The sequence below is a fragment of the Lynx canadensis genome, chromosome E3 (genome assembly GCF_007474595.2).
Source record: "Lynx canadensis isolate LIC74 chromosome E3, mLynCan4.pri.v2, whole genome shotgun sequence".
NCBI classification, from domain to species: Eukaryota; Metazoa; Chordata; class Mammalia; order Carnivora; family Felidae; genus Lynx; species Lynx canadensis.
Genome location: NC_044318.1, coordinates 4,420,260 through 4,444,729, shown reverse-complemented (window position 1 = coordinate 4,444,729; position 24,470 = coordinate 4,420,260). Strand labels below are relative to the sequence as shown.

General features: G+C 54.3%; 1 protein-coding gene across 1 annotated transcript in view; it reads left to right on the top strand.

Annotated features, from left to right (window-relative positions):
* Positions 1-24,470, top strand: part of PPL (periplakin) — a 46,299-nt gene that overhangs the window by 14,523 nt on the left and 7,306 nt on the right. The window contains 19 exon segments of the mRNA XM_030300730.2: positions 6,666-6,765; positions 12,540-12,694; positions 13,427-13,547; positions 14,093-14,218; positions 14,313-14,351; positions 15,705-15,866; positions 15,972-16,079; positions 18,113-18,208; positions 19,603-19,725; positions 19,828-19,907; positions 19,909-19,967; positions 20,507-20,663; positions 21,569-21,669; positions 21,859-22,016; positions 22,712-22,799; positions 22,802-22,837; positions 22,840-22,888; positions 22,972-23,110; positions 23,920-24,113. Of these exon segments, the coding sequence (XP_030156590.1) occupies positions 6,666-6,765; positions 12,540-12,694; positions 13,427-13,547; positions 14,093-14,218; positions 14,313-14,351; positions 15,705-15,866; positions 15,972-16,079; positions 18,113-18,208; positions 19,603-19,725; positions 19,828-19,907; positions 19,909-19,967; positions 20,507-20,663; positions 21,569-21,669; positions 21,859-22,016; positions 22,712-22,799; positions 22,802-22,837; positions 22,840-22,888; positions 22,972-23,110; positions 23,920-24,113 (2,091 nt within the window).

Sequence of the window (24,470 nt, the reverse complement as noted above, 5' to 3'; positions counted from 1 at the left end):
TTCCTATCACCAAGAAACATCTGCTCCTGTAGGGGTTTGCCGGAAAACCCAGAAATCTAGAAGGAAACTTTTCTTTAAAGACTAAACTATAGACTAGGGGTGCCTGGGTGGCTCAGTCGGGTCAGGCCCATGGGTTTGGGCCCCATGTCAGGCTCTGTGCTGATGGTGCAGAGCCTGCTTGGGATTCTCTCTCTCCTTCTCTCTCTGCCCCTCCCCTGCTCACACTACACTGTCTCTGTCTCTCTTAAAAATGAATAAACAAACAAACAAACAAAAAAAGCTAAACTATAGACTCATTTCTGACTCCCCAGTTTTCCCCTAATGTCCTTTTTCTGTTCCAGGACCTCACATTGCATTTAGCAAAATCACATCTCCTTGACTCCTCCAGGCTAACACTTCCTCAGTCTTGTCTTTCGTTACCTTGATGCTTTTGAAGAGGGCTGGTCAGGTGTTTTGTAGACCGTCTCGCAGTCTGGGCTTGTCTGCCGGCTCTCAGCCATGAGGTGGAGGTCATATATTGGAAAGGGTTCCTTGGAAGCAATCTTGTGTCCTCCTTGGTACCCAGTGTCGGGAGTTCTACCCTGTCGACATGGCTTCTGTCCTTTCCACTGTGAACTTACTGATTTTTCAGAAGGAACCTGTTTTACAGAACCAAGTGCCACTGGCAGCAGGAGTCTGTGTGCACAGCTCGGGAAGCAGTGTGAGGGCTCAGGTGCATTGTGAATGGCACCTCCACCGTGGGGAGTACAAGTGCAATGAACACGTGTTGTGTGAATGAATGGTCATCCTCACCATTCATGAGGCCCCTACGATGTGCTGGATAATTTGAGTTCCTTCACTGAACAAGTACTGTTTAAACGTCTCCTAGGCACCAGATACTGATTAGGCACTGGTGAAGCCAGGGACACCCCACTCGTGCACCTAAATGATCTCTGATCTGCTTTGGGGACTCCAGAGGCTGCCCTGAACCTCTAGCTCGGTCCATGAACCCCACAATGGTCTTTGAAACTCGATTCAGGTGTTTCTAGAAATGTTCCTGACCCTCCCCCACCCACCTCACTCAGCTAGGGAGGATGGGCTATTCCCATTTTACAGATGGTGAAACAGAGGTTCGAGAACATCAAGCAGTTTCTCCAAGGTTATACCAATGGTTGGCATCGTCAGGATTTGAACCCTATCTGGCTCCAGATACCGGCCACCTCCTCTATGAGTTTGGGTAGGGGCCTTTGCTTCCGAGGGCCATGGTTTGCTCATCTGTGTAATGAGCAGGTGGGGCTGGATGGCTTCCCAGACACCTTCTAGTGCCAAAGGCCACTGCCCTGAGAACCTGTGTCCGTGTTAAACTTCTGAGTAAGTAGAAGGAGGCTGGGTGTGTCCCTCTCTAAGCCTGTCGCTCAGACCTGCCTCCCTTTTCCGGGGTGGGGGCACCTCAGCTTTCCTGGCTCAGCCGGTGATTGTCATCTCTGTGGGTGCAACAGGACTGGACGGGGGTGGTGGGGAAGGGCTGTATCTTGGTCCCCATCAGTCAGGCTGATGCCCCATCTGGCTGCCCCGGTGGGGCTTATTAGTGAGATGAAAAGCTGGACCTGCCAGGCCAGTTCCCAGCCCTTTGGGGATCTGTGCCCCCTCCCTGCACGTTCCTGACCTGCCCACATTCCTGAACTCCTGGCAGGAGGCTTTGAGCTCTCAGAAGAACACCGCCCTGGGCTCTCCTGGCCAAAATGCAGGATCTTATGGGGCTTCTCATTCAGGATCCAAACCCACAAGGCAAAAGTGCTAGGACTGTGTTCCAGAGGCCTGGATTAGAACCCCAGCTCTCCTTGTTTTCTGGCAATCAGACTGTGGCCAAGTTATTGAATCACTTTGTGCCTCAGTTTCCCCATCTGTAAAGTTGGAGAACATTGCTACTGCAGGCTCTGGTAGGATTAAAGAAACTAATCTATATGTGACTTGCTTAGCACCGATGGGCAAGTGGTGGACTCTGCGTGGTAACTAGCATCTTCCAGACAGCTGAGCATAGGCTGGAACTGGTGTAGCTTTCATGGAAAACAGGATAAAAGGCAGGAAGGCTCAGAGGTTGGCAGAAGAAGAAACACGTCCCTATCACTTAAAAATGGCACTTGACAATATTTTTGTTTTCAGCTTTATTTATTTATTTATTTACTTATTTATTTTTCAATGTTTATTTTTGAGAGCATGCAAGAGTGGGGGAGGGGCAGAGAGAGAAGAAGGGAGGGACAGAGAGAAAAGGGGACAGAGGATCCAAAGCGGGCTCTGTGCTGACAGCAGAGAGCCCGATGCGGGGCTCAAACTCATGAGCCGTGTGATCATGACCCGAGCCAAAGTTGGACCCTTAACCAGCTAAGCCACCCAGTGCCCTGGTATCAGCTTTATTGAGAGATAACCCACATACTGTACCATTTACTCGTTTAAGGTGTACAATTAAGTGGTTTTTAATTACACAGCTATCACCACAACCAGCTTTAGAATATTTTCATCACCCCAAAAAGATACCCCATAACCCTTCAGAGCTTATTTGACGGCCCTCCTGCCCACCCCCTCGCCCCCACTCAGCCTGGGCAGCCACTAATATGCTTTCTGCTTCTATGGATTGGCCTATTCTAGATACTTCATATAGATGGAGTCATACTGTATGTGACATTTTGTGTCTATCTCCTATCAGTGTGATGGTTTTGCAGTTCATCCACGCTCTAGCAGGTGTCAGTTTGTGCCTCCTTTTTATGCTGAGTACTATTCCATTGTATGAATCTTCCACATTTTGTGTATCCATTCATCGGTTGATGAACATTTGTGTTGTTTCCATTTGGGGGCTCTTGTAAATAGTGCTATTATGAACATTTGTGTTTGATTCAACTTTTCATGTGGACCTATGTTTTAATTTCTTTTGGGTAGATACTTAGGAATGGAATTGCTGGGTCATGTGGCAACTTTATGTTTAACTTTTGTTTTCGTTTTTGTTTTTTAAATTTTTTTTAACGATTATTTATTTTTTGAGAGACAGAGCATGAGCGGGGGAGGGGAAGATAAAGAGAGGGAGACAGAGAATCGGAAGTAGGCTCCGGGCTCCAAGCAGTCAGCACAGAGCCTGACACGGGGATCGAACTCACAAACCGTGAGATCATGATCTCATCCAAAGTCGGATGCTCAACTGACTGAGCCACCCAGGCGCCCATAGGTTTAACTTTTTGAGGGAGCAACTTCCAGAATTTCCAAAGCAGCCCCACCATTTTACAGTTCCCACCAGCTGTGAGCAAGGGTTCTGATTTCTCTGTATCCTTGTCACCAAATTGTTATGGTCTTTTTGATTATTGCCTTTTTAGTGGGTGAGAAGTGATATCCCATTGTGGCCTAGGGCACTTGGCATTGTAAGTTCATCTGTTACATGCCTAGGATGTGCTGGCAGTCCTGTAGGATTGTCACATGGGGTCATTAAAGGCATCGACTTGGGGGCCTGCCTGGGTTGGAATTCTGGCTCTAACACTTAATTACTGTGTGACTTTAGGAAAGTTACTGAAACTCGTTGGTCCTCAGATTCCACATCTGCAAAGTGGGGATAATAAGATGATTACCCACTGGGCCAACACCTACCTCCCAGAGTTGTCATGAAAATTAAGTAAGAAATGAGTGGAGAGCCTGGCGTGTGGAAAGTAAATCTGAGCTCGTAGTATTTTGGGGACAGCAGTTGTTGCTGGAGGTTGGCTTGTGACTTTTTTCCCAGTGCCCCTGTGAGGAACTGTGAGCCCAGTGTTTGACGAAGTGGCCTGTGGAGCAAGACTGCCTGAGAAGAGAGTCCGGGAGCCTCATTCACAAGCTGTGTAACGCTGGGCAAGCACCTTGACATCTCTGAACCTTGGTTTCCTATAACCTATCCATAAAGTGACACACAAACCTTCCCAGGGGCTTGGGGTGAGGGTGTTGTCGAGGCGGTGCCTGTGAACATGCCTGATGTCTGGTGAAGCATGTGCATCGTCAAATTACTGTGATGCCTTGGTGGTCATCTCCTGTTAACAGATGGGTAAACTGAGGCACCTCGAGGGAAAGGTGCTTGCCTGAGATGGTCCAAGCAGAAAATGCCCTATCTGGACTTGGAACTAATGTCTGTCTGGCCAGAAGCTCCCACTGAACCCTCCTTTCTTCTCTGCCAGGAACACGAGGTTCCCGGGACTGGCTGTTTGACCCCCTCCTTTGTCCCCTTGTGGTGCTGGGCTTTGGCTGGGTCCAGGCAGGGCCCAAGGCAGGGTCCAGGAGGCGCTTTCCTCACACTGCCCAGTCAATGAAAGGCCTGGTTTGGGAGCTGGCCGCATGTCCTGAGGTGGGGCTGGGCCAGGCCAAAGGCTCCCACCTACTCCACATTGCACCTTCCCCATGCTGGCTCGAGCAGTCATGGGTTAAATCTTTGGGTTCAGATTCACTCCATCTGAGTGCACCAGGCCAGGCTGAGGATCAGTGGTTCTATGTGGGGAGGGGCCTGGAAATGCTCATGTTCCCCACGTGGTCTGACAAGCCAGGCCGTGGGGGTTCTGGGCTCAGCCCATGACCTGGTAGCCCTTCCTTACTGGGATCCTCTACACATACTCCTTTCTTCTCAGCCTTCCTTGCCTTCTCCGCTGAATACCACCTTTCTGTGCTGCAGGACTGCTCAGAGCCTTTACTGGCTCATGGACTTCTAGAGGGGCCAGGTTTTCCTAACTGCCTTGACTGACAAAGCCTTTGTTCTAGGAGTGATTTACAGGACTGGAGTTTCTGGGACCCTACTTTAGGAAAGGCTGCCTCCTTGATTGACTTAGCAGAGGGTGCAGCCTGGGTCTTGTTTCTTTCCCCTGGTTCTGTGTGTCCAGGCCTGGCACAGAGCAGGCTCTCAGGCAGGGTTTGAGGCATGGATGGACAGGCTCACAGGTTCTGTTTGCTGTGCCAGTCTCTGACCCCCTCCTCGGCTCTCCCCCCACCCATACCAGTAATACCTGCAGTGGTGGACCCTGAAATCTGGGGGTGTCAGTGTCCCCTGGAGAACCTGTATAAGCAAAAGCAATAATAATACACCTTCCTGGGCCCAGCTCTGGAGATGCAGATTCAGAGGGTCTGGGTTAGGGCTTGAGAATCTGAACGTTTCATGCCACAGTAGGTGGGTCCCAGGCCTTGATCTGGAAATTCCACTCTGAAGAGGGGGGTGGCCTGACCTGCCCTGGGCTGGCCCACCTCGAGGGACATGCCTAGACCCCAAACTCTTCCTCATTCTTCAGAACCTAGCCCCCATACCTCTGTCAGGAAGCCTTCAGTGACCAGTCCCATCCCCATCCCACCAGCCAGGAGGCTCCTCTGAGCATCCCTAGCCCTCTATCTCAATCTTGTGACTATTTTTGTAAATGGTGATTTCCTCCCCATCTAGCGGGGTGACCTCTCAGAGGGTGAGGCTTTGTCTGTGTGCAGTGCTGGGCCTGGCATACAGTAGGCGCTTAATGTGTGCAGGTGGAATGAAACTTCTGGGTTCTGGGCTGCCTGAGCTCCTCTGTGGAGTCATTACAAAAGGGTTTTCGATGGAGATTGGGGAATTAAGTGCTAATCTTGACCGTTACTGACTGGCTGGGTGACATTGGCCAAGTTGCATTCCCTCTCTGTTTTTTGTTTCTTCCTTTGTTGAAAGAAAACAACAATAGAGGCGGGGCTGCGCACACATCAGTAACGCTCCTTAACAACTATAACCACAAACCTTTGGGACCGAATAGGTGCCCAGCTCTTTGCCTGCACAACCTCCCTCCCGTTCTAACACCCCACCCGGAAAGCTACGTGGAATCAGAAAACTTCTGATTTCAAGTCTCGGTTTGGTGCTAACCCAGCTCTGACTTGACCATGACACACGCCAAGGCCCGCTTTTCAGCAAGAGAGGGCAGGGTTAGGCTTTGATGTGTGCAGGCGACCAAGTGTCCGGGTAGAAAGTAATGTCACTGTGTTTCCGTAGAGTTTATTCCAAGTGCATAGATTGAAAGTGCCAGGTATTTAATCCTCAATAGCTTGCGTGAAAACTTGGGTCCGAGTGTTTACAGCAGCATGGTTCCTAATGGCCAAAAGGTGGAAACAACTCAAATGTCCATCAACTGAGGACTAGATAAACAAAATGTGATCGATTCATGCAGTGGAACCTTATTCAGCCATAGAAAGGAATGTCATGTGCTATAATCTGAATGAACCTCAGAAATACCATGCTAAGTAAAAGAAGCCAGATACATTATACGATCGCATTTGTGTGAGGTGTCTAGAAGAGGCAAATCTATAGGGATAGAAAGTAGAGTAGTGGGGGCTGGGGGGAGAGGCAATGCGGAGTGGCTGCTAATGAGGTTTCTTTTGGGGTGACAAAAATGTTCTGGAACTAGATAGCGATGATAGCTGTGTAACCTTGTGAGTACGCTAAAACCCACTGAATTAGAGGTTTTGAAAGGTTGAATTTTATGGTATGTGAATTCTATCTCAGTAAAAGGGGGAAAAAAGAACACAGTGAGGGTGTTCTGCCAACATGGAAAAATAGAAGCCCTTGCCCCATGCTGCCTCATTTCTGTGGCTTTAGTGATGTCACCCCAGGGCGGGGGTGGGGGGGGGCTCCCTCTGAGGCTGGCGGGGACCCTGGCCCACCTCCTGTCTTGTGCCCACAGCATCTCTAACAAGGAGCTGTCCGATCTGATCGAGCAGTTGCAGAAGAATGCCGACCAGGTGGAGAAGAACATCGTGGACACAGAGGCCAAGATGCAGAGTGTGAGTGCCCCCCTGTGCCCCCCTGTGTCCCCCTGTGCCCCCCTGTGCCCCCCTGTGCCCCCCTGTGCCCCCCTGTGTCCCCCTGTGCCCCCCTGTGCCCCCCTGTGCCCCCCTGTGCCCCCCTGTGCCCCCCTGTGCCCCCCTGTGCCCCCCGTGTCCCCCGTGCCCCCCTGTGCCCCCCTGTGCCCCCCTGTGCCCCCTGTGCCCCCCTGTGCCCCCCTGTGCCCCCCTGTGTCCCCCTGTGCCCCCTGTGCCCCCCTGTGCCCCCCTGTGCCCCCCTGTGCCCCCCTGTGTCCCCCTGTGCCCCCCTGTGCCCCCCTGTGCCCCTCTGTGCCCCCTGTGCCCCTCTGTGCCCCCTGTGCCCCTCTGTGCCCCCTGTGCCCCCTGTGCCCCCCTGTGCCCCCCTGTGCCCCCTGTGCCCCCCTGTGCCCCCCCTGTGCCCCCCTGTGTCCCCCTGTGCCCCCCTGTGCCCCCCTGTGCCCCCCTGTGCCCCCCTGTGCCCCCTGTGCCCCCCCTGTGCCCCCCTGTGCCCCCCTGTGCCGCCAGTCTCTGCTGATCCAGTGGTTCTCACCAGGGGGTGGGGGTGGGGTGGATTCTGTCCCCCGCCCCTGGAGAACACGTGGACACATCTGGAGACACTTTTAGCCGTCACAACTGGGGGAGTGTGGTGGTTGGGCATCTAGTGGGTGGGGGCCAGGGATGCCGATAAACACCCTACAGGGCACAGGATGGCCCCCCACACAGAGTGATCAAGCCCCAAATGTCAATAGTGCTGAGATGGAGAAACGTCATTATTGCTGTTGATAATGGGCACACATCAGTGCCCCCCACCCTGGGGGTCAAGTTCCTGCAGTTTACAAACCCTATCTGGAGGAGAATCGTGGTCTCAGGAGCCAGGCCCTGCTTGGGATCCCAGCTTTGCCACTTACTGTGTGACCTCGGGCAAGTCACGTTACCTCTCTGTGCATGTGATTCCCTCTGAGAGGGTAAGAGGGATCATCCCCACCTCCGGGCTGCTGTAAAGATTCGATGAGATTAAACAGGTGTACTTCAGGGTTCAATATTATCATCATATCCTTATTCTTCTTGTACTACACCTGCCACTCCTTAGTTGCATGCGATCCTCCTCTTGCAGAGGAGAGAAAGCTGGGAAAATCATGTTCCCTGTCTGTGTCTCAGTTTCCTCGTCTGTGACATGGGCTAACAACTGCTCTGAGCCATACTCTTCTGAGGAGTCGGTACTGTGTGGGACATTGGAGCTGCCCCCACACCTGTGAGCTGCCAAGATGATCATCTTCTCTCTCTCTCTCTTTTTGAAGTTTATTTATTTTGAGAGGGAGAGAGAGGGAATCCCAAGCAGGTTCCATGCTGTCAACACAGAGCCCGATGTGGGGTTTGATCCCCAAAACCCTGGGATCATGAACTGAACCGAAATCAAGAGTTGGACGCTCAGCTGACTTAGCCACCCAGGCGCCCCCAATCATCTTCTCTTTGAGCCCCCCACCAGCCCAGTGTGGTAGAGCTTATACCCATTTTGTAGCTGGAGAAACAGGTTCAGAGAGGGCGAGGGTGACTAGTCAGTGACAGAGCTAGCCCCAGAAGCATCCCAGAGGTCTGGTTGCCAGATTTAGAAAACAAAAATACTGAACATCCAGTTAAATTTGACTTTGAGAACACTATGGGATATACTTATAATACAAAGTTATCCCTCATTTATCTGAAATTTGAACTTAACTGGACGGTCTGTATTTCATCTGCATCCCTACCCAGGAGCGTGACCGAGAGGCGGTTCCAGAGGAGTTGGGGATGGAAGGTGGACAGGTCATGAGGGAGCTGTCCCCCCCTGTGACCATGCAGGTGTCCACCCACCCAAGGGCTGATCCACAGGCAGCCCAGACACCTGAGGGACGGGGTGGGCTAGGGATGGTGCAGCTGGGAGTGAGAGATGGAGGTGTGGGGACAGAAGGCAGGAAAGGCAAGTGGAGCTTTCTGCTCCCCGCCAGGGGCCTCCCCTGGCTCCTCTCCTGTGCTCACCTGCCTGTCCACCGCCTTTACCTGCCATAGTGCCTCCCTCCCCCGCTGCTAGCTTTTTGTTCAGGCCGCAGCTCTGTCCCAGCTCCTCTGTCGTTTTTTTGTGTGTGTGTGTTTTTTTTTTTTAATTTTTTCCCCTTTTATTTTATTTTTGAGAGAGAGAGAGAGGGAGAGAGAGAGAGACAGCATTAGGGTTGGGGCAGAGAGAGGGAGCCACAGCTAGAACTCTTCGGACACTTAATAGTTTGAGCCACCCAGATGCCCCTTAATCTTTTTTTTTTTAAGCTTATCTATTTATTTTGACAGAGCAGGGGAGGGACAGAGGGGGAGAGGGGAGAGAGAGAATCCCAAGCAGGCTCCGCACTGTCAGCACCAGAGCCCGATATGAGGCTTGAACTCAGGACCCTGAGATTGTGACCTGAGCCGAAGTCAGACACTTAACCAATGAGCCACCCAGGAATCTTTACTCCTCTCTTCATATGGTGTCGTGCTATTTTATTTCCTACATGAAAACAGCTTTTTGGGTGTGTCCTAATTTTGTCCCAATAAAAGGAATATGGGCTTGTTACAAATATTTCAGAACCAACAAACAAGTATAACAAAGCAAATTAAAATCATGTATAATTCCACCACCAGAGAAATTGATCAGCTATTAACATTTTGGTGTATCTTTTGACCTTTTCCCGTGCGTGCACGCGGGCGTGCATGTGTGAATAGGAGGGTCTAGTGCTCTGATTTTATTTGCTTAATGACTCATGGTAACAAGGATGTGCTTGGGGGATAATTTTGAACTGTTTTTTAACTTCAAATGAACAGACCTGATAAAAGAAACTGTGTTCTGATGACCATAGGAACTAATCTTGTTCTTTCTTCTTTCCTTCCTTCCTATCATTTCTCAGAAGAAAACATCACTGTTTAATTACCCAAAAGTTCTCTTGAATTTTCCTGTTTTCTTAAATTGCAGTGAGAGTCACACAACATAAAATTAACCATTTAAAGGATATAAGTCAGTGGTATTTGGACCCCTACCACGTCTGTCTGTTTCTAAGACATTTCTGTTCCCCCAAAGGGAATCCCATACCCAAAGGCAGTCGCTGCTCCCTATTCCCCTTCCCTGCAGCCCCCAGAAACCCTAATCTGTGTCTATGGATTTACTTCTGTATATTTCATATAAACAGAATCGTACAACATGGCCACATGTGACCTTTTATGCCAAACTTTTAAAAGTGGAGGAAGTTGAAAGAGTTTCACAGAGAGCATCCATGTCTCTCCTCCCCAGATTCCACCATCTGCTAGATTTGCTTTATCACTCATCTGACCGTCAGCACGCGTATAATTTTTTTTAATAAAAAAATTTTTTTTTAACATTTATTTATTTTCGACAGAGACAGAGCATGAGCAGGGGAGGGGCAGAGAGGGAGAGACAGACAGAATCTCAAGCAGGCTCTGCACTTGTCAGCACAGAGCCCAACATGGGGCTTGAACTCAGGAACAGTGAGATCACGACCTGAGCCGAATCAAGAGTTAGATGCTTAACCGACTGAGACACCCAGGCGCCATGTGTAATTTATTAGATACGTCAGTCCGTATAATTTGTTTTTACTTGTAAAAACCTTTTACTTGAGCTATCCATTCTGTAAGGTATATAGAAAGTAACCGTGTGACTACTGCTCAGGTGAAGATAGAGAACATGTCCCGGAGAGCTGGCTTGTGAACTTCCCAATCCACATCCCCCAGAGGTAACCACCAGGCTGACCTCTATCACCATCGATCTGTTTTGCCCGACTGTGAACTCTTGAACTCCTACATGGCATCTCTCAGCTAGATGTTCTCTTTCTCATCCCAGCTGCCATGTTTCAAGCAGGCCTGCATTCCCACACAGCACTTGCACGAATGAGGTAATGATTAATTTACTTCCCCCTTTTGCAAAATTAATCTTTGACACTGTAAGTGCCCAGGAGAGCTGCAGGTCTGCTGCAAATGATAGAGTGGATAAAATTCCATCCAAGCCAAGAGCCGTGATGTTTTGTTGTATTTTTTTTTTTTTTTTTTTTTTTAACTGGCCAGACTCAAGCCCCTCCGGGCGCCTAGCCCCACTCGCCCCTCAGTCTTCCTGGAGTTGGGCGGCGACACATGGGCTGAACACCTTTTCTTCCTTCCTCCGAGGGCCCTCTGGACCAGGCACCACATCACCTCCACTCACTTTTGCTTCTGTAACAGGCTGATCTGAGGCGGAGTTTACATGTCAAAATGCTCCCGTTCCAGGTTTACGATGCAGCGATTTTTAGTAACTTCACTGAGTGGTGCGGCCATTTCCATAAATGGGTTTTAGAAGATTTTCACCCCCGAATAAGATCCCTTGTGCTCATCTACTGTTAGTTCCTGTTTCCACCTGAGCCGCTGGCAACCGCTCATCTACTCTCTGTCTCTATGGATTAGCTGATCCAGGACAGTTCACACAAGCACAGCCCCATATACCATGTGGCCTTTGGCTTCTCTTGCTTTGCAGTCCCCAAGGCTCATCCCTGACAGAGCCTGTCGGTGGATCCATCTTTTTAGAGCTGAGAAATTCCTCAGTTCACTTGGACGCCTCTTCCTTATCCGCATGGCAGCAAGGGGGGCCCTGAGGCCCAGCTGGGGAGGGCACTGGCTCCTCTGGGGGCTCCCCGTGTTACTGCCGGTCTGTCTTCAGCGCAGGCGTTCCCCGCTGGCCTGGGGTCTCTGGAGCCCCACACAGCATGTGGCTGGGCTTCAGGAATGTTGACTAAGTGAATTCATAGGCTATGTTTAGACACCTGCTGTCCTGACTGCCAGCTCGTTATTCTTCCCTAAACAAGCAGAGACCCTGGGCTCATCAGCGACACTGATTGTACCTTCCAAATATCCACCCTTTGTTTACTCTCACCATTTCTGCAGATGCCACCCCAGCATCAGCCACCCTCAGCTCCCACCTGGCCCTGTCACAACTCCTGACTGCACTGCCCTCCTAGGCTCCGCTCCTACCCTGTAGAGCCCTAAGGCATTGCCTTTAAGGATACAGAGTGGCCTTTTTGCTTGGCACCCTTCCCACTTCCTCCTCTGGCCTGCCTTCCAGCCACATGCTTGCCCTTTCCTGCCTCAGGGCCTTTGCACAGGCTGTTCCCTCTGCCTAGAACACTCTTTTCTTTCATCCTTAGTTCTTAGCTGGTGTCCTAACCTCCCAGGAGGCTCACTGACCATTGGATCTTAAAGTAGGTCCCCAGGGCACCTGGTGGCTCAGTCAGTTAAGTTTCCGATTCTTGATTTCAGCTCAGGTCATGATATCACGGTCATGAGATGGAGCCCCACATGGGGCTCTGAGCTGAATGTAGGTTGCTCTGCCCTTCCCCCGTGTGCACATGTGTGGTCTCTTTCTCTGTCTCACAAAAATAAAACTAAAAAACAAAAGCAGGTCCCCGCTATTCAACCTCTGGTGCGTTTCCTTGGGAAACACTGACATGTTCGAACTTGTAGTCACCTTTGTGAGGTTTATCTGTTTACCTGGTGGTCTCCCTGACGGGGCTGAGCAAGGCTGTGCCTCTTCATTCGCAGCTATGTCTCAGAGCCCCCCAAAAGTGGGCACTTGGGCTGTTTGTTGAGAGGCAGAGGAGAGGCGAGGCAGGACCAGGGGGCCCCGTGCTGGCTCTCTCCTCCTTATCCTCCCACCCCCACCACACCCACTGAATCCCCATCTGCTGTCTGCCTCTCTGTCTTGACTGTCACAGGACCTGGCCCGGCTGCAGGAGGGCAGACAGCCTGAGCACCGGGACACGACCCTGCAGAAGGTGTCGGATTCCGAGAAGCTACTGTACGTGCTGGAGGCGGACGCGGCCATCGCCAAGCACATGAAGCATCCCCAAGGAGACATGATTGCCGAAGAGTAGGTCCCCTCCGCTTTGCGTTCCTGACCCAGGGCAGGAGGACTGCAGGCTTGCTCAGCATCCCAGAGCCCAAGTCAGGGTTTACTGAGGGCTAAGTGGGTGCCACACACATGCCAAACACTTCGTGTTATCCTCATGACAACCCATTTTGTAGTCAGGGAAACTGAGGCCCAGGCTGTTCTGGTCATAGTGTGACCACAGCTCCCTGACCACCATGCTGTCTAACCTCCAAGCTCTTGAGCACTCTGTGACACTGCCTGACGCCCCAGCCAGCTTCCCGTGCTCATGGCTCTCCCCTCAGCTCAGATGTGGATAGGTCGGCACCCACGGTGCCTCCCACCTTGTTCTGCACTCCCCACCCTGGCAGGGGCAAGGGTCTCTTGATGCCCCCACGACCCCCTGTGCTGTTCCTGTCACGGTCCACACCACCCCTGTGGTTCCCGCTCGCTGGAGGGTTCCAGAGAGCAGTGAACCTGATCATTTCTTCCAGAACCTTCTATGGTTCTGGGCACACTGTAGGCCCTGGGGAAACGCTGATAGGGGAAGGAAGGATGAGGGAGGGTATTAGTGACTGGAACCCAAGGCTGCCGGGTCATCCTGTGCTTCCAGGCCACTAAGCAGAAAGCCCCAGGCCGGGGTCTGGGGTATGAGGCCCCTGCTGGGGGAAGGGACATGGGCGGAGGGCCTGCCAACCGGCCCCGCTGACTAGCATGGCCATTCTCCCCACTCAGCATCCGTCAGCTGAAGGAGCGTGTGACCAACCTCCGCGGGAAACACAAGCAGATATACAACCTGGTGGTGAAGGAGGTAGACCCCCAGGTCAACTGGGCGGCGCTGGTGGATGAAAAGCTGGTACGGCCCAGGCTTCAGCTGTGTGTGGGGTCGACCCCGCCATGGGATGGGTACCACGGTCCTGCCTCTGAGGGTGGTGTTCCTGATGTTTCCCGACGTCTGTATCGGGGAAAAGGGCAAGGCTCGGAGAGGTGTAGCGTCTCGCCCAGGGTCACCCAGCAGAAGTGGTGGAGATGGGGACCGTCCTGCAATTGTTCTCCAGCTCTGGTCGTTGGGGTCCTGGCTGGCTAGGAGGAGCGGCCGGCTGCTGTCCTTCCTATGCCCTCCGCCACGGAGAAGCGTGGCTGCTGGAGCCAGTGGTCTTCTCTCAGTGGGCTGACCTGGGCCAGGCCTCTGTTTCCCCACGTGTGCAATGGAAACAACCGTGTGGGCCTCGGAGATGACAGTGAGATTCAGTGAGACGACACTGTGGTAAAGGGGACAGTGTCTCCCTGCATCTCTCCCAGGGACCCTTGGCTCCCTCCTTGGTTCTTGGGGGGGGAGGGGGGAGGCTGTGAGTCCCCCGGCCCTCGCCCACCCTCTGCCGGTCCTCTCCACCCTCCCAGGACAAACTGAGCAGCCAAAACTTTGGGACAGACCTGCCGCTGGTTGATCACCAGGTGGAGCACCACAATATCTTCCACAACGAGGTCAAGGCCATCGGGCCCCACCTGGCCAAGGACGGGGGCAAGGTGTGCACAGTGGTGGAGCGGGCCTGGCCCCGGGGAGGGAGGGGCTCACGCCTGCAGCCCCCACCCCAACCCATTCCCTCGACTCTATCCGCAGGAGAACAGCGACCTCCAGGCCAAGTACCAGAAACTGCTGGTGAGCGAGGCCCCCAGGGAATGGGGAGGGAGGAGGGCTGGGCAGTCAGGGCTGTGGACACAGGAGGCGTGGGCAGTAAACGTTTCAAACAGAACAAGAGGGGTGAGTGGGAAGGAGGTGGTACCCTGAGTCCCTACCTGAGAAGCATCCCGCCTTGCTCTGTGCTCATGGAAAACCCTGATGGAGCCCATGGATATGGCCCGTCCTACAATCTGCTGCTTTGTTTCTTTATTAAGCACCTTCTGTGTCCACCAAGTATGATGCCATGTGCTTGAGAAAAAGTTTCCTGTTTCCCTCTTCAAAATCCTTAAGGAATGTGCTTTTTATTTTTTAATGTTTATTTTGAGAGAGAGCGAGCATGCATGTGGGCAAGCGGGAGAGGGGCAGAGAGAGGAGAGAGAATCCCAAGCAGCCTCTGCACTGTTAGCACAGAGCCTGATGCGGGTCTCGAACCCGAACTGTGGGATCGTGACCTGAGCTGAAATCAAGAGTCAGACATTCAACCGACTGACCCACCCAGGCTCCCCAAGAATGTGTTCTTTTTAAACCGCACAAGTGAGGGCACCTGGGTGGTTCAGTCGGTTAAGTGTCTGACTTCAGTCCAGGTCATGATCTTGAAGTTTGTGAGTTACAGCCCCACATCAGGCTCTGCCATCAGCGTGGAGCCTACTTTGGATCTTTTGTCTCCCTCTCTCTGCCCCTCCCCTGCTCGTGCCCATTCTCTCTCTCTCAAAAAAAAAAAAAAAAAAAAAAATTAAAGAAATTGAAATAAAACTTTGCAAGTTATGTATAAATCTTTCCTTGCTGCAAGGGTTCAGACACCTCAGATGTGAGGATGCCGGGGCTCTGGGGCAGACGCTTCCAATCCCGTGTTGGTGGGGACACTTGGAGAGAGCTACTTAGCCTCTTGGAGCCTCGGTTTCCTCACGTGTACAAAAACGGAGTTCCTTCGAGCCCTTGTCTCCTAGGATGGCCTCAGCTGGGGAGAAGGCCCTACCACGGTCCTGCCACAGGGCGGGCCCCATGGACATGTTAGCTACTGTCCCTGTTTGCTGAGCAAACATCCCTCCCCCCTCCCTCTCCTCCCCGCCCCACACCCACCCCTTCTCACGTGGAAAGTGGTGGCAGTTTGCTACTGTCCTCCCAGCCTTCTGTACGGGGATCGTGACAAAGACAAAAGTGGAAGCTGCTAATGCTCACATTTATTGAGCACCAACTGTTTGAGCACCGGTCCGAGGGGGTCCGGCCAGGAAGCGTCGAGCCAGGCTTGTCTGCTCGCGGGCCAGAGCTGGGCCCTGGGGGAGGTGCAGAGGGAGGCTCAGCCCCGTCCTTGTCCCCCACCCCCTGCCGCAGGCGGCGTCGCAGGCACGGCAGCAGCACCTGAGCACGCTGCGAGACTACATGCAGCGCTGCACCAACGAGCTGTACTGGCTGGACCAGCAAGCCAAGGGCCGCATGCAGTATGACTGGAGTGACCGCAACCTTGACTACCCCAGCCGCAGGCGCCAGTATGAGGTGGGCCCAGCGGCCTGGGGCATCTGGGGAGGGGCTGGGAGGGGGTGCAGGGCTGCCGGCTGGGCCCTGAGTGCTGACCCCCCCCCCCCACCGCCCCCCATGCAGAATTTCATCAACCGCAACCTGGAGGCCAAAGAGGAGAGAATTAACAAGCTGCACAGCGAGGGGGACCAGCTGCTGGCCGCCGAGCACCCTGGGAGGAACTCCATTGAGGTGCGTGTGCCCTGGGAAGGGGTGCTTCCTCCAGGGTGGCCTCAGGCAGCCCCCAAGATGAGGGTCCTGAATCCTGTGTCTCTGTTGCTCCGTCGTGCTGTCTTTACTTGCTCGGTCTGACCATGTTTGGTCTCATTGTCTTCCCCTTTACCACATCCTGCCCTTGGCCCCTGGACTTCTCAAGCCCATGCAGTGTGCCTTGTACTAGCTTCCTGGGGCTGCCCTAACAAATCACCACAAACTGGGTGGCTTTAAATGACAGAAACTGGGGCTCCCGGCTGGCTCAGTCAGAAGAGCGTGCAACGCTTGATCTCAGGGTTATGAGTTCAAGCCCCACGTTGGGTGTACAGATTACTGAAAAAAAAAAAATAAACTTTAAAAAGAATAGACAACAGAAACCTATGGTCTCACAGTCTGAAGGCCAGAAGTTTGAAGTCAAGGTGTTGGCAAGCAGCTTGTCCCTTCTGGAAGCTCAAGGACAGACTCCTCTTGTGTCTCTCCTTGCTTCCAGTGCTTGCTGGAAGTCCTTGGGGTTCCTTGGCCTGGGGCTGTTTCACTCATATCTCTGCTTCTGTTGTCACATAACTGTTTCCCTTGTGTGTCTGTATATCCTTTTCTTTCTTTTTTTTTAAATATTTTTTGAACATTTATTCATTTTTTTTTTCCAACGTTTTTTTTTTTGTTTTTTGTTTTTTTTTTTATTTTTGGGACAGAGAGAGACAGAGCATGAACGGGGGAGGGGCAGAGAGAGAGGGAGACACAGAATCGGAAACAGGCTCCAGGCTCCGAGCCATCAGCCCAGAGCCCGACGCGGGGCTCGAACTCCCGGACCGCGAGATCGTGACCTGGCTGAAGTCGGACGCTTAACCGACTGCGCCACCCAGGCGCCCCAAACATTTATTCATTCTTGAGAGACAGAGTGTAAGTGGGGGAGGGACAGAAAGAATGGGACACAAATCAAAGCAGGTTCCAGGCTCTGAGCTGTCAACACAGAGCCCCACGCAGGGCTTGAACTCACGGACCACGAGATCGTGACCAGAGCTGACGTCAGACGCTTAACCCACGGAGTCACCCAGGCTCCCCTCATCTCCTTTCCTTTACTTTTTTTAAAAAAAAAATTTTTTTTATGTTTATTTTTGAGAAGAGAGAGAAACAGACAGACAGAACACAAGTGGGGAAGGGGCAGAGAGAGAGGGAGACAACAGTATCTGAAGCAGGCTCCAGGTTCCGAGCCAACAGCACAGAGCCCGCCTTGGGGCTTGAACTCACAAACCGTGATATCATGACCTGAGGCGAGGTTGGACACTTAACTGCTGAGCCACTCAGGAGGCCCCTCATCTCCTTTTCTTTTTTTTTTTTTTAATTTTTTTTTTTCAACGTTTATTATTTTTGGGACAGAGAGAGACAGAGCATGGCAGGGGAGGGGCAGAGAGAGAGGGAGACACAGAATCGGAAGCAGGCTCCAGGGTCTGAGCCATCAGCCCAGAGCCTGACGCGGGGCTCGAACTCACGGAGCGCGAGATCGGACCTGGCTGAAGTCCGGACGCTTAAACCGACTGCGCCACCCAGGTGCCCCTCATCTCCTTTATTTATAAGGACACCAGTCATTGAACTTGGGGCCCACCCTAAATGTAGGACGATTTCATCTTGAGATCCTTCATCAGTTACACCTGCAAAGACCCTATTTCCAAATAAAGTCACATTCTGAGTTCTGGGTGGACATGAATTTGGGGAGGGGAGGGACACCATTCAATTTTCTACAGTGCCTTTGTGAGAATTTTTAACAGCACCACTTTAGGAAGATGCAGGCCCTACTTATTCCTTGTGCAGTGCACAGCCCAAGTACCCGAACACGGCAACCCTGCTTGGTTCCTCACCATGTCCCCTCTCCTCCCATGCCCAAGAAGAAGCTGGGTGCCTCTGTGGGAGCCACATCCAGGGAGATGCCCCCTTCCCCACCCTTCTCTGGTCCAGAACCCTGCCAAGCAGTGACCTGCCCCCCCCCCCCCCGCCCCCCCGCCTTGTCTTGGCAGGCGCACATGGAGGCTGTGCACGCAGATTGGAAGGAGTACCTGAACCTGCTCATCTGTGAGGAGAGTCACCTGAAATACATGGAAGACTACCACCAGGTACCCCGCCAGCCCTGAAGCACCATTGCTGGGAGCACTCAGTGCCTACCTGGCTTACTCGTGGCCTCAGCTCTGATTCCTCCGGGAGCCTCCCAGTGCCCCTGCTTTGATGGCATACGTGGGTGTGCCCCCGAGCTTGCTGGGCCCTGGTCTGTCTTCCCTGGAAGACAGGGCTGGAGAATCTGATTGACCAGCCCAGGAATGAGTGTGGGGTTTTCATTTTGATGAACTATATAGAATGTGAAATTTGCCACCTTAGCCGCTTTTAAGCACACAGTCCAGTGGCTTAACATTCAGAGTGTTGTGCAGCCTTCACCTTGGAAAGGTTTCCAGAACCCCCCAGACAAGAAGTCTGCACCCATGAAACAACCCCTCTGTTCTCCCTCCTCCAGCCCCCTTGCTCTTTCTCTCTGAATTTTCCTAGTCTACATTTTGTGAAACTAGACTCACATGTTATGTGGACTTTGGTGTCTTTGGCTTCTTTCACTCGAACCTCATGTTTTCGAGGGTCATCGATGTCATGGCATGAATCACAACTTCATTCCCTTTTATGGCTCAATTGTATTCCATTGTATAGGCAGACCACACTGTGTTTGCCCCATTCCTCGTTGGTGGATACTGTCTGATTTCCATAGGAATGTGGTTTTTTTTTTTTTGTAACATTTTTTTTATTACTGAGAGACAGCCACAGAGCGTGAGCAGGGGAGGGGTAGAGACAGGGGGAGACACAGAATCCAAAGCAGGCTCCAGGCTCCGAGCTGTCAGCACAGAGCCTGACGCGGGGCTCGAACTCAAACTGTGAGATCATGACCTGAGTGAAGTCGGTCTCCTAACCAACTGAGCCACCCAGGTGTCCTAGGAATGTGTATTTTTAACAAGAGCTGGTCACCTGATTCTGAGGACTGGGGACTCTGGAACTCAGGTGGCATTCCTGTAACTCCTGGTTCATTGTCTAGACCCCCACTGGGCTGTGAGCTTCACAGGGATCCCTAAGTCCTGTTCGTGGTCACATCCCAGGGGACAGCTGACCAGGAGTGGTTTCAGAGCGGATGGACTGGAAAATGGACAGGAGAAATTTCTAGAGCAAAGTGGCAAGGCTTGTCTTCTGTGTATCGGGACTTTAAAAAGTGTAGCATTTAAGTCAGGGTGTCCCTAGCCCAAAGAGAGGAATGGAACAGAAAAGAACCGAAAGCTTAACGGTATGTATATATGAAAACTTAGTACCTCATGGGGGTTGGTGGGAGGGGCCCTGGTCCAAGAGGCCACCCGGAAGCCGACTGGGGGAGGGGGGTCTCTGAGCTGTGGAGAGTGGGGCAGGGACGGCCCTGCCTGGGCGCGAGCTTGCAGCCATAGCCGGATTGTGTCCGTAAGAGGGCCATCTGGTGTCCCCCTAGTTCCACAGGGACGTGAAGGCCGCTCAGGAGCTGCTGTGCAAGGTGGACTCAGACCTGAACCAGAAATACAGCCCCGACTTCAAGGACCAGTACCAGATTGAGCTGCTGCTGCGGGAGCTGGACGTGAGTGGACGGGCCCGGCGAGGGCCTCCCCACACCCCTCCCTGCACCTCCTGGCCTGGGGAAGGCCGTGTCTCACCCCTGCCCTCCCCCTGCTTCATTCAGGACCAGGAGAAAGGCTCTGGACAGTACGAGCATGTGGTGCGGGGCCTGCAGAAGCGAGGGCAGCAGGTGGTGCCGCTCAAGTCCGCGGGAGACGCCGCTCAAGCCCATCCCTGTGGAGGCGCTCTGTGACTTTGAGGCGACCAGGTGAGCTGCTAACAGGTGCCCCTGGAGCCCTGGGCGGGCTGGGCCCAGAGCTGCCCCTTTCGTGTCACTGAAAGGTCTTAGGAGTTGTAAGGCTGGATTCAGGGCCTCACACCAGTGTTTTCTAGGAACCTGTGTCCATCTCTGTGGTTGGGGTCACTCTACCAGTCCCCCGCAGAACCCCACCAGTTGCCCTGCTCCTCTGTTCTACCAGCTTTAAGTCCGGCGTCCTGCCTAAACCAATCACTGTGGCTGGCAGGTGCCATTCTCTCATTGGCCGGGCCTGAGCCACATGTCCAGCCTGAGTAGTCGGGGACTGTGGGAAGGGGGGTTCCCCAAAGGGAAATCCAAGCAGATGTTGAGACAGCAAATTTAACACATCCCCGTGCAGCTGCACCCTCCCTAGTCTCTATGCTGAAATGTCTTGGGGAGGGCCACAGAGATGGGCTAAGACCCGGGCGGTGGGGCAAGATGGCAACTGGGCCCCTGGTCACTGGCCAGGGCAGCTCTCTCCATGCCTTCTGACTGGCCTGCCCCTGCCAGGGCCTCATCTCACGGGGCTACAGCTACACCCTGCAGAGCAACAACGGGGAGAGCTGGGACCTCACGGACAGCACAGGCAACAAGCTGACCGCCCCCGCCGTCTGCTTCGTGATCCCCCCGACTGACCCCGAGGCCCTGGCTCTGGCCGAGAGGTAACAAGGCCAAGCGGGGAACCAGCGCGGACTGGCCCCACCCTCTGGGCCCCTCAGGCACCATTCACAGCCCTGGCATCCTGACTCAGCCTCAGGAGGCAACTGCCACCCCCCCACCTGCACCCCCTTGGGGGCTCAAGTGGGACAGGAGCAGACCCCTTTGGCCAGGCTGACCTGCCACATGTGAACGTCAGGCTGTAGGCGGCATAGCCAGCGAGCAGTTTCTCTGCAGGTGCCTCTGGGCCTTTGCATATGCTGTTCCCTCTGCCCAGACACCTGCTCGAGGTCTGGTTGGCTCAGGCCTCTTGAATTAAGACAGATCCTTGGTTACCTCTTCTGTGAAGAGCTTGCTCCCCTCCACCCTGGCTCCAGGGAAAAGCGTTGCCAACTCTTGGGTCCAGCACCTTCTCCCACTGCACATTCTGCCCCTTATCATCACCCTGTGTGTCAGTCTCATGTGGGGAGGGGCTCCTGGGGACTTAACTGTCGCTAGGGCCTCGTTCAGTACTTGGTGCATGCAAAGTATGTACCCAAGAACCCTTTGTTAAATGAGTGATTCAGGAATGCCTTCATCTATCCATTCGGCACGTATTTACTGAGCACCTACTGTGTACTGCTACCTCAGGAGTAATGTCTTGGTGGGGAAGACAAAGGAACAAACGATGACTTTAGATAGTAAAACCTGGTATGAAGAAAAGAGGCTGAGTCACAATGCCAGGCCTCCAGAAGCAAAGAGCCGCATTATAGCAAATTTTCCATGTCTGCCGGGTTTTAACTTTTCAAACCACTTCCACGAGCCTCGTGACTTCTCTGGGCCACACCCAGCCACAACCTGGAGTCCCGGGTCTGTAAGCACAGGGGGCAGTGGGCTGCCCCAGGCCCCCAGCCCATGTTTGCACCCACAGCTTGGGCAGCCAGTACCGGAGCGTGCGGCAGAAGGCGGCCAGGAGCAGGAACGCACTCCAGCAGCGGCATGAGGTGCTGAAGGCAGAGAGCCCTGAGGTGGGTGCCAGGGCCACTGTCCCAGGCTCTGGGCGGTCTGTGCTGCAGTTGGAAGGGCAGGGGACAGGCAAGCCAGGGGTGAGGGAGGCTGGGGCAGCCCAGAAGGCCCCGCTTGGTCTCCTAGGCCCTGTCCCCTGCGCCTTGCTCCCCCCAGCCCCCCGCTGCCAACCTGACTGCGATTTCCTTCGGGCAGATGCCTCCGACCAGCAGGGGCGGCATCTGTTGGCTGGCTTGGACAAGGTGGCCAGAGATCTGGACCGGCAGGAGAAGGCTATCACGGGGATCCTCCGGCCGCCGCTGGAGCAGGGCCGGGCTGTGCAGGACAGCGCTGAACGGGCCAAGGACCTGAAGGTACTGCCAGACTGGTCTCATCCCCACGGGGGCGCCTTGGTGCTCGACGGGGACCACCTGCCACATGTCACCAGAAGTCCTGAGTGATGGCGGTGAGGGGAGCTGTGCTAGGCTGATGACCTGAGGAGGTGCCGGAGCCCTGGTGCCCCAGACACCGTCCCAGGAGAAAGGGCAGGCGAGGTTCACGCTGCCCCCCACACAGCTTGCCGCTCGTGGGCTTGTGGCAGTGTTGATGACACTAGTGACTGGCCCCAGCCGCACGGGGCCACACGCCGCTTCAGAGTTCCGGAGCTGCGTGCTGGTTGCTTGACCGCAGACCTGCTATTCAAGCCCAGGCCTCAGTTTCCTCAGAGACAGTCAAGGCCAGAGGACGACGGGCATGGGGTAGGGCATGGCCATGTCATGCCAGCATCCCTTCCTAAGTGGTCACAGGGTCACCTGTGAATGGGGAGAGAAAAAGCACCCCACCTCATGGGGTCGCCCCCAAAGATGGATGAAAATCATCCCCGTGACGTGCACGGAACAGGAGGTCTGTTGTCACACGCCCTGCGTCACAATTCCCCGGGGTGCTCATTACGGGCTGGCTCCCCAGGGAGGGCTCAGGCTTCCTCAGCTGCTTCCTTTGTCCCACAAGGCCCCTGGAGGGAAGGGGGCTGCTGGGCTGTGGCCAACTCCAGGGGCTCTGGTCCCCACAGAACATCACCAACGAGCTGCTGCGGATCGAGCCCGAGAAGGCACGCAGCACGGCTGAGTGCCAGGACTTCATGCAGGCCCTCCCGGGCAGCGAAGTGTACCTCTGCTGAGGACCCGGTTCGACGACACCACCGCAAATACGAGCGCCTGGTGCAGCTGCTGGACTTGGCCAAGGAGAAGTGTGTGGTGGGCGGGTGGCGGGCAGGTCGGGTGGCACCGTGGAGCCAGATGGGCACCCCTCACTCCTGACCCGTGTCATCAGGGTGGACGTGGCCAACCGCCTGGAGATGAGCCTGCGGCAGGGCTGGGAGGCACTGGCGGAGTATGAGACCCGGTTGACCCAGGACGACACGGTGCCCGAGGGCGGCCGGGCCCTAGACAGCAAGAGGCAGGAGCTGGTGGTGAGTCTGGGGACCGGGGCCTCGGGAGCCTTTCTCTCCAGGTGCCCCCGGCCTGCCAGCTCTGAACAGATGGGGACGGAGGCCCCGAGTCTCAGGGCAGTGAGTCCCCAGGTTTTGAAAGGCTGCGGTGTGCCAAGTCAGAAGTTGCGGCCGGAGAGCTGTGGCATAAATCCCAGCTACTCCTGGGACCTGCGTGGCTTGTGGAAATCAGGTGCCGGTATCTGCATAATCCGCCCAGATTTCCAGGATCTGTGGGAGAGCAGATCCAGCCTGCGGGGCCCGCATGCTCTGGGAGCACGTGGCTCCCCCCACCCGCAGCGTCTACTTTACCTGCACAGTTGCCACGGGGCCACTTCACATGTCTGCCCGCCTGACTCCTGAGGGCACACGGGTCCGTGGGCCCTTAGGAGGCTGCTTATTCACACACCGGTCCACAGAATCCTCGCTCTGTGCTGAGATTCTCACCTCAGAGCCAAGGAAACTGGCTCAGACAGAAAGCCTCTGCCCAGGCCTTAAAGCTGGAAAGCAGCTGGCCACTCTCGTCCTGGGCACATGCTGCTTCCTGCAGGGTTTTTACACGTTGGTTTTTCCGGCTGGTGTTCCCGGCCACCGAACAGAACGTTGCAGAGATGACCACCACGTTTAATGAGAAACACAGAGGCAAAACCCCCGTGCTTCTCCTCCCCACCCCCCACCCAGGCTTGCCACCCCCAAAGCCAGAGGCCTCAGGCAGCTTGGGTGGTGCTGCCCTGACCCCCACCCCGGGGCTCTGACCGCAGCGCCCACCTTCTGCCTCTCCGCCCCGACAGGCCCTGGCCTCTGCGCTGCAGGCCCAGGAGTCCCTGCTCGGTGACGTGGAGCAGAACCTGCAGGCAGCCAAGCGCAGCTCCAGCTCCCTGGCCAGCCGCTTCCAGGAGCACTGCCCGGACCTGGAGCGCCAGGAGGCCGAGGCGCACAGGCTGGCCCAGCGCTCCGACAACCTCCGCCAGCAGGTGGAGCTCAGGTGAGCAGCCGTGGCCGGGCGGCAGCCTCCGCTCAGCTCGTCTGCTGTGAGGCTGCCGCAAGTGGGTTGCCTCCTAGATTTTCTCATTTTGGAAAAAGCAATCCATCTGCACAGTAAAAACCTCAAGGTGATTACAACGACCAGCCCCGACCCCAAGGCAGGCGTGGCTACCATTTTGTGTACACTTCCAGAAATGTTCTTGAGGAGCTGGCGGGCGGGGGGTGGGGGCCGTGACATCAGTGACAACACTGCACATACACCGCGTCTTGCTTGTTCCTGTCCTATGTCCTGTTGGTCTCAGGAGTCCCTAAGTGTGACCTCCTCTTGTGTCTTCCGGAAGAGCTCCTGTAGAACAGA